General features: G+C 39.7%; 1 protein-coding gene across 3 annotated transcripts in view; it reads right to left on the reverse strand.

The window, feature by feature from the left end:
* Positions 1 to 13,127, reverse strand: part of EPHA6 (EPH receptor A6) — a 519,060-nt gene that overhangs the window by 6,543 nt on the left and 499,390 nt on the right. For all 3 annotated transcript variants that reach the window (XM_059816426.1, XM_059816418.1, XM_059816431.1), the window contains one exon: positions 8,145 to 8,294. In XM_059816426.1, the coding sequence (XP_059672409.1) occupies positions 8,145 to 8,294 (150 nt within the window). The remainder of the gene's footprint in view (positions 1 to 8,144; positions 8,295 to 13,127) is intronic.

A 13,127-nucleotide genomic window follows, 5' to 3' on the forward strand; every position in this document is an offset into this window, starting at 1 on the left:
GAATGTTATGCACCTGTGAGTATTGACAGATCACATACCTGCAGACAGGACTGGCCACACACATACAGAGGTGATATCTAGCAGTAAATTGTATGTCAATGTGATAATCCTTCCACCTGCCTTTCTGGCTACTTGTTTATCTCCCTGGGATTTACTTCAGGGGTCCAAAATCCGGGCTGCCGAAATGGCTGCTTGTGCTGGTTTTGGCTGGGATGGGGTTAACTTTCTTCATAGCAGCTAGTATGGGGCTGTGTTTTGGATTTGGGCTGGAAACAATGTTGATAAAGCAGGAATGTTTTAGTTACTGCTGAGCAGGGCTCACACAGCACCAAGGCCTTTTCTGCTCCTCACCCCACCCCACCAGCGAGTAGGCTGGGGGTGCACGGGAAGTTGGGAGGGAACACAGTCGGGACAGCTGACCCCAACTGACCAAAGGGATATTCCATACCATATGACATCATGCTCAGTATATAAAGCCGGGGGAGGAAGAAGAAAGGTGGGGGACATTCGGAGTAATGGCGTTTGTCTTCCCGAGCAACCGCTACGCGTGATAGAGCCCTGCTTCCCTGCAGATAGCTGAACACCTGCCTGCCGACGGGAAGTGGTGAATTAATTCCTTCTTTTGCTTTGCTTCTCCGCGCAGTGTTCTTTTGCTCTACCTATTAAACTGTTTTTATCTCAGCCCACGAGTTTTCTCACTTTTACTCTTCTGGTTCTCTCCCCCACCCCACCTGGGGGGAGTGAGTGAGCGGCTGTGTGGTGCTTAGTTGCCAGCTGGGCTTAAACCACGACACTGCTATAGGAAAAAATACCCTCAGGCTGACAGAAATATCTCCTCCAAAGCCTTGCCTTCTAACGATGAATGTGCCCCCACATTGCTCCTGTTGCAGACTCAGGATGGGTGAAATTCAACTCCACATGCATGAAATTTTATTCACAAAACTGTCAAAAACAGGTATCTCAAGCAGTCTGTCAAAAGTAGCTTCATAAAACATAGGCACTTGTTACAGTGTGGGGTATAGCTTAGTTGATACTTATCATTGAAGAGGCAATCTTTAGCAGCCCAGAAATGCAGATATCATAGTTTTTACATTTAACTGTACCTCTTGCAAATTATTAATTTCTGAAATTTATGTTGTTTATAAAGCGAAGGAAAAGCTTTTATGAAACATAGAGAATTTGCTCAACAACAATAGAGAGCTGATGACTTTTTTCTGAAATAATTTATTCAGGAAAAATCCAAAAGCAACCACAGTTTTCCAGATGTTACATTTTCTCTGACACACTCTATTTTACCATATCTTAGAAAACGAAGTTACAGTGCATTTTGTTTCCTCTCTTGTTCAAAAGGAACATTTGATGAAGAGAAATGCCAGCTGGTACTGGGATAATTATAATTTCTCGTTAATACCAGCACATTATAAAAATAAACAGCAAACACTGCCTCGTTAGTATCCCTTGTGAAGCAAGTATTATTTTTAGAATCTAAGAAGCAAGAGTAAAGATGTCATAAGTGTCTAAGACTGCAATGGGAATCAAGTCTCAAAGGAAGAATTAGACCATTTTAGTTCACTATTTATTTATTTTAGCTCTTGCTTTGCTACTTGCACAGCACTTCTCTCTGAACAGAGGAATTCAATATCTGTATATCTAAAAGGGAAGAAATATTAGATTTTTCTTGGTAATATAAAATTATATATTATACAATATGTAAAGATTATATATGTTGACATATTTTAAATGTTTAAGGTGGAAGAAGCACCACATTAATCGTGAAAGGGTCTACAAGAAGGATATAGCAACAGCTCTAGCAATTGTTGTAACTGTTTCCACATTGGCAAATCAATGTCCCATCTATTTCAATCTGAAAGAATAGGAACATTAGCTTAGTTTCGATACGTACGAAGCCCTGAGTCTGCTAACAAAAAGGTTGATTACTGCTGTCTAGTTCTGGCTTTGTGATGAACAGTTGATGGGTTCAAATCATGCAAAACATGCAAATATTCTGTGCTGCCATAAAAAACACTGAGAAAGAGGCTGTAGGCTTCTTTTCAGTGTTAAGTATGTTTAAAACTCCTTAGAAGGTTTGTGGGTCAGCATTAAGGTGAACAAAATGGGCAGGTGTATTTTTACAAGTAATGCTTTTTTGCAGGTGAGAATATAAACTATAAAGGAAAGGGAGTATTTTTTTCAGTTAACATAGATAATTATTTCCATGCTTTTTAATGCTTAGGCTTTTATGTTTATAAAGGGGTCCATTCTTTTCATATATTTTTGTACACAGATGATATTAAACACTGGAACCTATTAAATACATTTTATCATTTTTGTTTGATGTTAGACATAGCTGTAAAGGTTGAAGATAGAGTTAATATTAAATATTAATTATGATACAAAAATTATCTGAAAAATATTTTATGGACTTCTACATAAAATTTGGGCATGTTTAATTTCAAAATAATTTGAAATTGGCAAAAATGGCATCTGAAAATTAAGCTGTAATCTTTCTGATAGTTTCATTATTAACAGTAACGTAGATTTTTGCTTTCAAAAGCTAACTGACAGATTTTTTAATGAGACTGAGACAGAAGAAAGTCCAGAGGGAAGTTGTCCCTATGTCCTGCTGACATCTGAAAAATCTACCAGGAGGGAGAGGCAGCTGCTCATGCCTCATGGTATGGAGCCAATCTCAGGTGCCTGCCAAGTGTTTTGATATCTATGGGTTGAAAGAACTACATTAGGGTAAGTTATTTTTACTATTACAAGAAACTTTAATAAGCATAAGAACTTTTATTCTGTTTGCTACAGTAGTTTTCTTGCATATTGATTAAAATCCATTAAATAATATTTTTTTTTTTTAAAAATACTGTATTTCTGCAACATGCATTAATTTATACAGTGGCCTCTAACAGGTGTCCCAGTAGACTTCACTCACAGCTGTTCTACAAACCAAATGCATGGAATATAAATCTTCCTTTCCTCATATGAGCATTAGCAAGCCAGGCTCTTAGCACAATCTGTTCATCAGTACGCTAGTTTCCTTGGAAAGTTCAATATCTTAGCTAATGTTTATTAATTAAGCAATAAGACATGACAGACTGTGCAGTAGCCCTAATTAATGGACACCTCTGGTGCCTGCCACACATGTAAGAAGTGCATTAATCAGCACCAACAGAGGTCGGAAGTGACTTACCACAATAATAAAATGGTTATTTACTTAAACAAGAACATTTCTCAAAGCCTCTACATTATACCATGTACAGTATTAAAAAAATTATGAGAGGCATTTTCAAACTCAGTTATCTTAAGTTCAGCTTCCAAATCCCTGCTTAGGAGTATAAATATAAGATGCTAGGTTTGCAGAGGTGTTGAGTCTCTCTGGCTTGCGCTGACCTGATGAGTACTTGTCAATAGCTGTAGTCTCTGAAAATCAGGCTACGTTTATTTAGGTGGTAGGTATCAGTTTAACACTTTGCATCAGCTCAGACTCTGTGCTACCTGTGCTGGCTCCTCGTGATTTGATTACCGTGACTGAGGGGTCAGACAAGAGACCCTTGGTAGACTTAGTTTAGCTTCGCTGTTCATCTGACTGAAGATGTGTTCACATGGCAAATAGGCACCGTGTCAGGCAGCGCTGAACTCGCTTCCCCTCGCATTGCCTCCCTTTGGGTAGGGGTAGGCATAGCATTGGCTTCTATGTTATGCACGTTAAGAAATGAACATTTAACTGGCAGCCGCTCAAAACATCACTTACTTAGCCATGATCTAAAAAAGTGAATTAATTTCCCAAAGTTGTTTAATTAGAAAAACTATTTGTAAGATGGAATGTGAAAAAACAGACCTGGCCCTGTGGAGTTTATACTTGGAAAACTTTTGGTACTTTACAAAAACGCACCCAATTCAAGAAATATTTTATTGCTAACTAGAGAAGAATTTTATTATGATCAAAACACAGTAAGTGTTGTGATGCTAATGTTGCCAGATATTTTGTTGTAGCAGAACCTCTCACTATACTTATGCAAGACCTTATCAACAGTTGTTTGCATAATGTGTCTTTTATGAATCTGTTTGGTGCATGCCCCTCTCTGTTACTTTCCCTGCCATATGTACAGTATCACTGACCTTTGGGAAAGTCCTATTATTTCTGCAAAATAAGTTCATGTGAATTCAGGGCAATTTATGGTACTAAAACATATGTCCCAATATCCAGCAAAGTAAGCTTTACAATATGTCTAATAACTTGAAATTTCCCAATGACATTTAGAGTTGCTAAATGTATTTGGAAGGTCACAGGTACTCACTGTTAACATTTGGCACTGAAAGCCTGTGGGGAGGGCTCCGGAGAAAAGGAGTCCTTTGTGCTGTGCGTTGCTGAACTGCAGGGAAAGCCCCCAGGAGTCAGTGTCATTAGCATAAGCAGCATCCATAGGGCCCTCATCGTTATTCTGTATTAACAGATACTTCTATTTTGGATGTAGGAGTAATTAAATGTTGCTATCCCCATGCTGTAGCAGAATCTTTAATATACTCTAAATGAAGGCATTGCTTTATGAATTCTCACTGCTGGCATGGCCTTGAATAGATGCATCGTAGGTTGTGGTAGAGGGGAAGAGGAGAGGCTGAAGCCAGCCTCAAAGAAAGGGAGAGGCAGCTGGAATGAAGGTCTGGGTTGCGCACTACTCTCACCTGGCGACTTGGGCTCTATGTGAGGGTCCTACCAGTCATTCAAACCCTCTTATCAGGAGGTGAATAGTGGGGCTGAACGGACTCGATAGAAAGTCTCTCTCCCCCCATTCCCAGTTAGCGGAAACAGCAGTGGGAGAGTCAAGAGCTGGGCTGGTAACGGAGCTCGTGTGAGGAGAAGGATTGTGATTACAGGAGATGTAAAAGAGATGATGGCAGTTGGGTTCCTCATAGAGAGTTAACCCAACAGCAAATGAAATCACTCACAACTGGAATAGAGACTGGAATTCCCCATGTGGTAGCACAAGATCGCATGACAGTGGGACACAATGATAGAGCAAAAAAGCATCCTCTTCCCCCCACCTCCTTGAGCTGCAGTCACTATCAGCTGCCCATCACCTGCAGCTAGATAAGCAGAGTGGCAAAATGAGGGGCAGAGGCAGAGTTACGGAGGTGACATTGTGGTTGGAAGCACTGGCACTGCACAGAAGCCAGGCACCATGGTAGGACTGACTTTGTTCAGAAGTATCTCTGGCTTTGTGGCTTCTTTAACCTCTAAAAAAATAAGCCATGAATGAGGTGCTGCAGACAGAAGCAAAATACCAAATATATGGTGAGGAAAGCCAGGCAAAACACTATTGCCCACGATACGCTCAGAGGATGTGCCAGTGGCAAATGACAGGGGCAACAGCAGAAAGGACTGTGAGCCATTGCTGCATTTATGATTAGCACAGTCCCTCAAGCAGGCAGTGCTGATGGGGATGGAAGGGAAAAAGTAACTGCCCAGTGAGCCTTGCTTGTAAAGGCACATATGGACATTGTACTTACTGCTCAGAGAGTGTTGAGTGGCCAAGAGGCAATGGGCACAAACTGAAACCCTTGAAATTCCATCAAAACATAAAACACTTTCCTATTGTGTGGGTGACTGGCACAGGTTGCCCAGAGAGGTTGCAGTCTCCATCCTTAGAGACAGTCAAAACCCAATCGAAGACAGCCCTGAGCAAACTGCTTTAGCTGACCCAGCTTGAGCAGTGGGGCTGGAGTAGACAATCTTGAAAGGTCCCTCAATCTCAGCTATTGTGTGGTTCTGTGATTTGCTAGTACCTTTTTCCCAGTTTCTTGTTCTGTTCAAACTCCCCTTAAAAGAAGGCTCACAGTGAAACTAATCATTGCATCTATTAGATTGGGAAGACAGAAGATTTGAGGCTATATGTGCATTTTGATACAAAGTGCATTCTATGTAACGCAGAGCAATCAGGTTTTGCAACAGCATACTAATGATGAACAGGCTGATATTGCCATGGCTGTGTTTGGCTTTGCTTCTGAACAGATTCGCTCAAGAAAAGCACCCTTTGTTATTGCAAGGCTGAAGTGATGTCCCAACTCCTTAGCGATCAGCTCCTAAACCACCACATCTTACAGTGGGGCTTTTTAAGGAAAACAATGGCAGTTTGCCTTAAATTGGTGTTTGTGAGCTATGGTAGTTCAGAAGCTGATAAGTGGCTCTCAGTTCAGGCAAGGAAATAGCTGGGATACTAACATTGTTAGTCAGTCTGCCTGTTCATCCTTTTTTATTAACTTTGAACCCATTGGCCCTCCTGAATCAAATTAAATAAGTTCTGTAAGAATCGGTAGCTGGCAGAGGTATAAAGTTGGTCGTAGGACATAGAGATTTAAATATATGAGAAATCTGTACACAGGTGATTTCATAATGTGCCCCAGGGAAAATGTAGCTTTAATTCAGTTGTCTAAGCATAGACATCTAATTTTAGACTCCCTAAGGTATCCTGTTTGGCCTTCAGTTGTTGCTCCAGAAGAACTCAGGTCTCCTGCATGTCCTGCGTCAGCCACATGTGGAGATCTGAGTTACTCTAGAGCATCTCAAATTCCAACGGATTGCTAGCTGTGGGAAACAGAATTGAAACTACTGGGCTTATCTGCTTATTTCACAGTAGATCCATGATGTGTTTATAGTTCAGACAGTACCAAAATAATGTCTCCACTGAAGAAAAAGGACTGCCTCAGCTCAGTGGTTGCTTGTTCTCTTCAGATGCACAACCACTCACCACTGCCTGGTCAATCAACAGCAGCGTAGCTCAAAACCAGGCACAGCATGTATCGTCCCATACCTGGTATTAATTAAGGAGCACAGCAGGGAGCTGGGCTGCTCACAGGTAGATGTGTGGAGGGGGGATGGAGGCTGTAGGCATTGTCAGGGAAGAATGATGTACCAGAGAGGTGGTCTAATGCCAAAGGCTAAACTTACAAGAGAAGTGCTGGATAGAAGTACGATTATAGTAGTGGTGAGGCTGTAGAGTACAAATCTAAAGGAAATAAGGCTTTATTAGTTCTGCTAGTCTTTTCTGTTTTGGATGGTTTTGGTTGTTTTTTTTTTTCTTTTCTTCCTGAAACACTCTGAAATTATTTTTTTTTAATGAAAATCTCTCACAGATCCTTATCCCCAAATGACTGATCAGCCTTAACAAGCAACCAGACATGAACAGCTGAATAACTTAGCAACAATATAAAAACAGCCATCTGGGAAAAGTCTTGTCAACTCCTCAGAACCAATGCAGAGATATTCTAGGCACATATATGAGAGACATTAAGATGGGTTGGCTGATATTCTGCATTTTGACATAGAGATTGATGGCTGGTGTGAAGACTGAGTATACCAGTTTGAGCTGTCATGGGGATCCATCAAATGAGAGAATTAGTGAAAATTTAAATCGTGGTGGAGAAAAAAAGCATTCCCCCTTTTCCATGCTTCATTTTCGAGGACAAGCCTTCAATTTTACTAGAAGCAAATGTGTTTTTTTAATTGGGAAGGCTTATTTGGCCACAACTTTTGCAAAAAAAAGTCAGAGGAAAACGTAACTTTGTAATGAGGGAGGACTATTGTCCTGCATTCTGGTTAAGCCTATACGTAGTTTTGAAGGAAAACAGAATGCATTTAATTCTTAGAAAGGAGAATGGGCAAATACTTTTCTCATGGCAGCTTAACTCTTTTAGAATTTAACCATGTATGCCCATTGAAGGGTACTGTCAGACTGTACTGGAGATAATGGGCCAACTTCATCATCAGAATAGTTCCAGTAGTCCCCCAAGTTTTGATTTATAGCTGGACTGAGAACTGCATCAACTTGCATATCTAATGCAGATTCCCAGGGATTTGGGTGAAAGCCACATATAGTCAGCATCAGAACCTGGCAAGCTGGCTCTGACTCTTTGTAATATGTCTTTAATCCATAGGAGGAAGCTAGTCAAAGTTTTATTTGTAGAGGGCCAGGTCTTCAGTTTTCATAAATTAACTATCCCATTGAAGTTGATAGAGTTATGCTGATTTAAGTAAGTTGAGGTTCCAGCCTAGAAAGTGAGTGAGAAAGCAAAGCAGGGCAGGGAGTGACAATCATTTAAGGAACATTTCAACAACTTGCAGATTAGTCCTAGGCAGTACTTACATCCTGGTTGGACATCTCCCAGTACGGTCTCTCACCATACGACATCACCTCCCACATTACAATCCCATAGCTCCATGCATCGCTTGCTGAAGAGAACTTCCGATACGCTATAGCTTCAGGAGCGGTCCACCTTATGGGTATTTTTCCACCCTGGAAAATATGTTGACAACTTATCAATATGACCAGAATACAGAACAGCAAATGTTTAAAAGAGAAGAAAACAAAAGATATCCTGGATGCTGAGATACTACATTCTGCCTTCTGTCAATTTGCCTTGTCAGTTTGCTGCAAGTGGAAAGGAAGAACGATACCTTTTTCAGAATTTGACAAAAATTTGGTTTCATTTGTAGTCTAATTCACCAAAACCAGCAGTTTGTGAAAAAAAATCTCAGTTCAAAGAACAGAAAGCATTTTATATGATTCAAGTTTGTTCAGAGTCATATAATTAGTCAGAACATGCCTTTTGATTGAAAACATCTCAAGCCTGAAATTCCTAGTACATTGACATTTAATCTCTTTTTCCTTACATGAAATAGAAACTTCTGTTGCAAAATGGAGCACCGAAAGCACTTAATAAGATTACGTAAGCAGAAAGGAAACTATAGCTTTTCTATTATTCTTTACTCTTGATAACCTCTTTACATTTTTGTTGTGCACTTTAAGCATCTAGGTAAATAGCAAACCAAGTGTGTTTCTAATAGGTGTTTCCTTAGGATATTGAATAGTTTCATTCCGTAGCTTTCAACTTAAAATCCAAGTGCTACCACAAAAAAAAAAGCCCTGTAAGAATTCAATCAACAAACCTGACTTACTCTTTACAAGACCACACTATACAGAATTTTCTTCTGACACAGTGATTTATACCATTGAACCTGGTCTAGTCTCCCATAAATAATTTTTGTATGAAAACTATTTTCCCTTTTCACAACAAAGTGTTTCTTCTCCAGATACATTTCTCTTTTCAAAAGTATACATTTATTATCATTCTCCATACAACTCTTTAAGTAAGTAGAGAGAGAGCGCAGTATGCTTAAGGTGCCACTAGATGGTAGAAGGAGGCAGGCAGAAGAGCTGAGCTCACTTTATCAGTAGTTGCTTTCAACAAGCAGTAATAGATTCTGCTCGGCATTATAATTATATTTCTGACAGAAACAAAAGAAGAAATGAACTAGAACATCCATTTGGCAATTGAAGAGAAGCCACAAGTATGTACTCTCTGTTAATTTGTTCTGAGCATATAAAAAAATTGTCTGCAAGTTGTTGAGGCCTGACTTCAACTGACTGAGAAGATGCTTGTTCTGCCAACAAGTGTTCAAAAGCAAAGCTCTGTGTCTGTGATGACGTGCCAGTAAGCTAACTTCTCATCACTGAGTCTCACCTACTGATGAAAAATGTATGGTTAACATTTATGTTGTATGATAGTTATGATAGTAGCCAAGATGTCCTTTGTATGTTGCATTTTTTGCAGCTGCTTTTTTAACGCCTTTGCTTGCTCAGTTACGGTTGAAGTCGGTGGCGAACCACCTACTGATTTTAGCAGTAGTAAGGTAAAGGTAATACTTTATTTTGTATTTTTGCCCAAGCGCTTCCCCTGCCCCCTTTTCTTAATCCAATAACCTGGTGGTCAGATCACTCCTCTGGCACGTCGGAGATGGAAAGGACCTTACCCCCCACCTGCTGCCCTCTCTGAGCCTGCCCTAGCCAGCACTGCCCGCCGTGATGCCCTTGGTCCCTTCCTGGAACAGCTCTTCCACTTGGGAAGCAATTACAAATACTTTTGGCTATGAGAATGAAGAAATAGGGTGACAAAGGAGATTTGTGACAGGACATTCTCCAAGGAAAGATCAGCCTAATTTCTTGTCTCTTGCCCAGGAACAAATTGGGTAAGAGCGCTTTGTGTTTGATCTCATGGTCTGGTTGCAACGGTGTTTTGGTGGGATATGTGAGTCCAAGCTTCCTGAGACAGTGGAAGATTTAGATATTCAGTGCCCCAAATGTACGCTACACACTGGGCTGTCCAACCAAAAGGATGCGTCCTCTGAGAAACAGACAGTTTTAGGGTGTAACTGCATAGTATAGTCCAAAATATCTCCGCACACCACAGAGTTATGGGCCTTATCCTTTTTACTCATTGAGTTTAGTCCTTTATTTTTAAACATTTTATTGCCAAACTTATGTAATTCCACCCTTCGATCCCTGGCTTCTGAGTTTTGGGGACAATCAATATTTTCCTGGCCTAAGTCACAGGATTGTGGTAGGCATTTAACTCCTTCTTTGGACCCAGACACGCACTTTTAAAAAGGTAAACAACATTCCTGCTGATCCGTATCACAAGAGATACTGCCCTGACAACCCTAAAAGCCCTTCCTCATCAGCAGCTTATCAGTCTTGGCTGACAAATGATACAGAAGATGATACATTTGTTCCAACACAAGAGTTCACTGTCTGAACCTCATCTTACCAAGCAAACCCCCTTGATGCCTTTTGTTTTATGTCCACTCAGTATACTTTCTGGAGTGCCGCACCAGCATTCAAAGGAGGATGCAAAAGAAAAATTCCGTGTTTTCTTTCCTTATCATGGATCTCAGGAGATGACAGGAAAAAATCTACCAGTTTAGATGGCTGTGTTACTGTAAGACTTTGTTTATCAAGACAAACTGATGAATCAACAGATTTACTATGAGCCAGATTTCTAATTTGTAGTTTTATTAATAATTTATTTTTTCAATTTTAATGAAAAGTCTTATGTTAAATATCTACTTGTAGGGAAAACACAAATCTATACATGCAAATAAAAGGCATTTGGATATTTATAGATTTTACTTTCAATGTCTATAACATAATAGGAAAATTATTTTTTGAAGTGTGTCCTTTTCATAAATCTGATTATGTATTCCCAAATTATACTTGAAAAAGAGGTCACATCTCGAGCAGCATTTGCAGCTAGATTTGTGACTACTGGCTAAATATAAATGAGTTTTAAAGAATCTGATTAGACTCTACAACTAGTTTCATAATACAGCTTTACTGACTGATCCCTTTTAGACTGAAACAGTAGTGGCTCATTGAGTGTGAAAATGAGGATGGAGAACAGAGTCTTAACAAAATTCAAGGCAGTTCACGTTCAGGGGCATAAAATGTGTTCAGTGCTGTAATGTAAAACAAAATTCTTTTGTGCTGGCTCTAATGGCAGAGTGAAGCAAAACCTCTAAAATTTTTACAATGGATTCATCTTATGTATGAAGATGCTATGTTCATAAAAATGTAAATTTCAATACTTAATTATGTTTGGAGAATATCTTTTTATGCAAAAAAGTTGGTTTATTTACTTGAAAGCCATTCAAAAGGTGGAGATTGCAATATGACTACCTTGAGACGTATATGACTGAACAGCAGTAATAGATGCTCATGCATAATAAAAGAACATGTAAGGTTTAGAACAGCTGAAAATATATTTCCTGTTTCTGATTAGAGTAATAAACAGCGTTACTGATATTGGACATGTCCTTTTACATTTTGATCTAACTAGGAAAATAATAAATGCAATACCTACTGTTTACACAATGCCTCACCTTCAAATTAAGATAATTTATAAATCATCTTACATTTTACTACTGTAGCAATGAAATCTGTCACAGCTCCCTGGATCAGAAAGCCCTTATGCAAGCCCATTTGGCTTTTAGGTTATTCACTCTGTTTTGGGGAGCAGGGGGAAGGGGCAGAAGGGGTATTAGGAACCAAACTGTATTTCAGCCTCATCTCATATATTAATGATATCAGTGAGAAGCTAATTTTATTTTCACATAGTAAAAGAACACTAACACTGCTATTCAAATAATTAGAATTCAGCCTTTTTTTCCATATGCTGCCAGCTGAATAGTGTCTATCTCCTGATTTTTTTCTTTATTGTAATTTAATAAGCAGTTTTACTATGCAGTGTCGAGTCCCCTTGGAATGAAAATATTAGGCTCACATTGCTTAGCTTGTAGAACTGTTTCGAGATCAGCCCTTGAAATGAAATTCACCCCCTCGCCCACCCACACCTACACACATGCTTGCTCTCCCTACGGAGTTGGCAACAGCACAGTTCGCCACACATTTAAAGGCAGATTTGGAACTACATGTTGCAGAATGCCTCATTCTTTACCTCAAGCTAGGCATGAGAGAGAGACAGTCTTCCAAAAATGCTGTCTCTTCTTTGAGCTTACAACAAAAAAAAGTGCTTATGAACTGTTATGTGAAAAGACCCCGGTGAGGCAACTGACACGGACATTATATATGGTCCAACAGGCCACAACTGCATTTTTGCCACCTCCCATTTGATTTTTTTTTATTTTACATGTTAGACATCTTTTTGAAAACAAGAGACATTAACAGTTTCTTTAATTAAATATTTAAACGTATTTTAAAACTCCAGCAGCACAACGTAACTGGCAGCTACAGCCCATTATTTTACCAAGATGAAGGTTGGGATTTATCAGCAAGCTCAAAATGCATGATGTGAAAAATGACAGGGCACAGAAGCGAAGAAGGAAGCCTGTTAGATGCCCAGAACTTTTGGCATGCCCTGCTAGCTAATTAAAGTGAGGAGTGATACCACTGAGAACCTTAGATATAAAACTGAAGGTAAGATGTATGAGCTCCTACTGGATGTGCAAAGACAGCAATACACAAGAGCAGCCAGAAGCAAAGACAGTGCATCAGACTCACGGCGTCCCAGAACCAGCGGTGATGTGAAACAATGCCTGTTTCTGTTGAAAAGCCCGTTCTGTATTTTGCTTGAATGACAGACACTGCAGAGAGATTGTCACAGAGCTGGCTGCAGTTATACTAAATGCTGAGGTGCAAACCCATCAGTTCCAGATGAACAGACATCTAGAACTGTCTATTTCTAGGACAAAAGGCACTGAACTATGTGCACCATTAGTCTAATCTGGTACAGTAATTCCTATCCATCTGTCAGTTACTATTCCTTTATGTACT

The sequence above is a fragment of the Gavia stellata genome, chromosome 1 (assembly GCF_030936135.1).
Source record: "Gavia stellata isolate bGavSte3 chromosome 1, bGavSte3.hap2, whole genome shotgun sequence".
NCBI classification, from domain to species: Eukaryota; Metazoa; Chordata; class Aves; order Gaviiformes; family Gaviidae; genus Gavia; species Gavia stellata.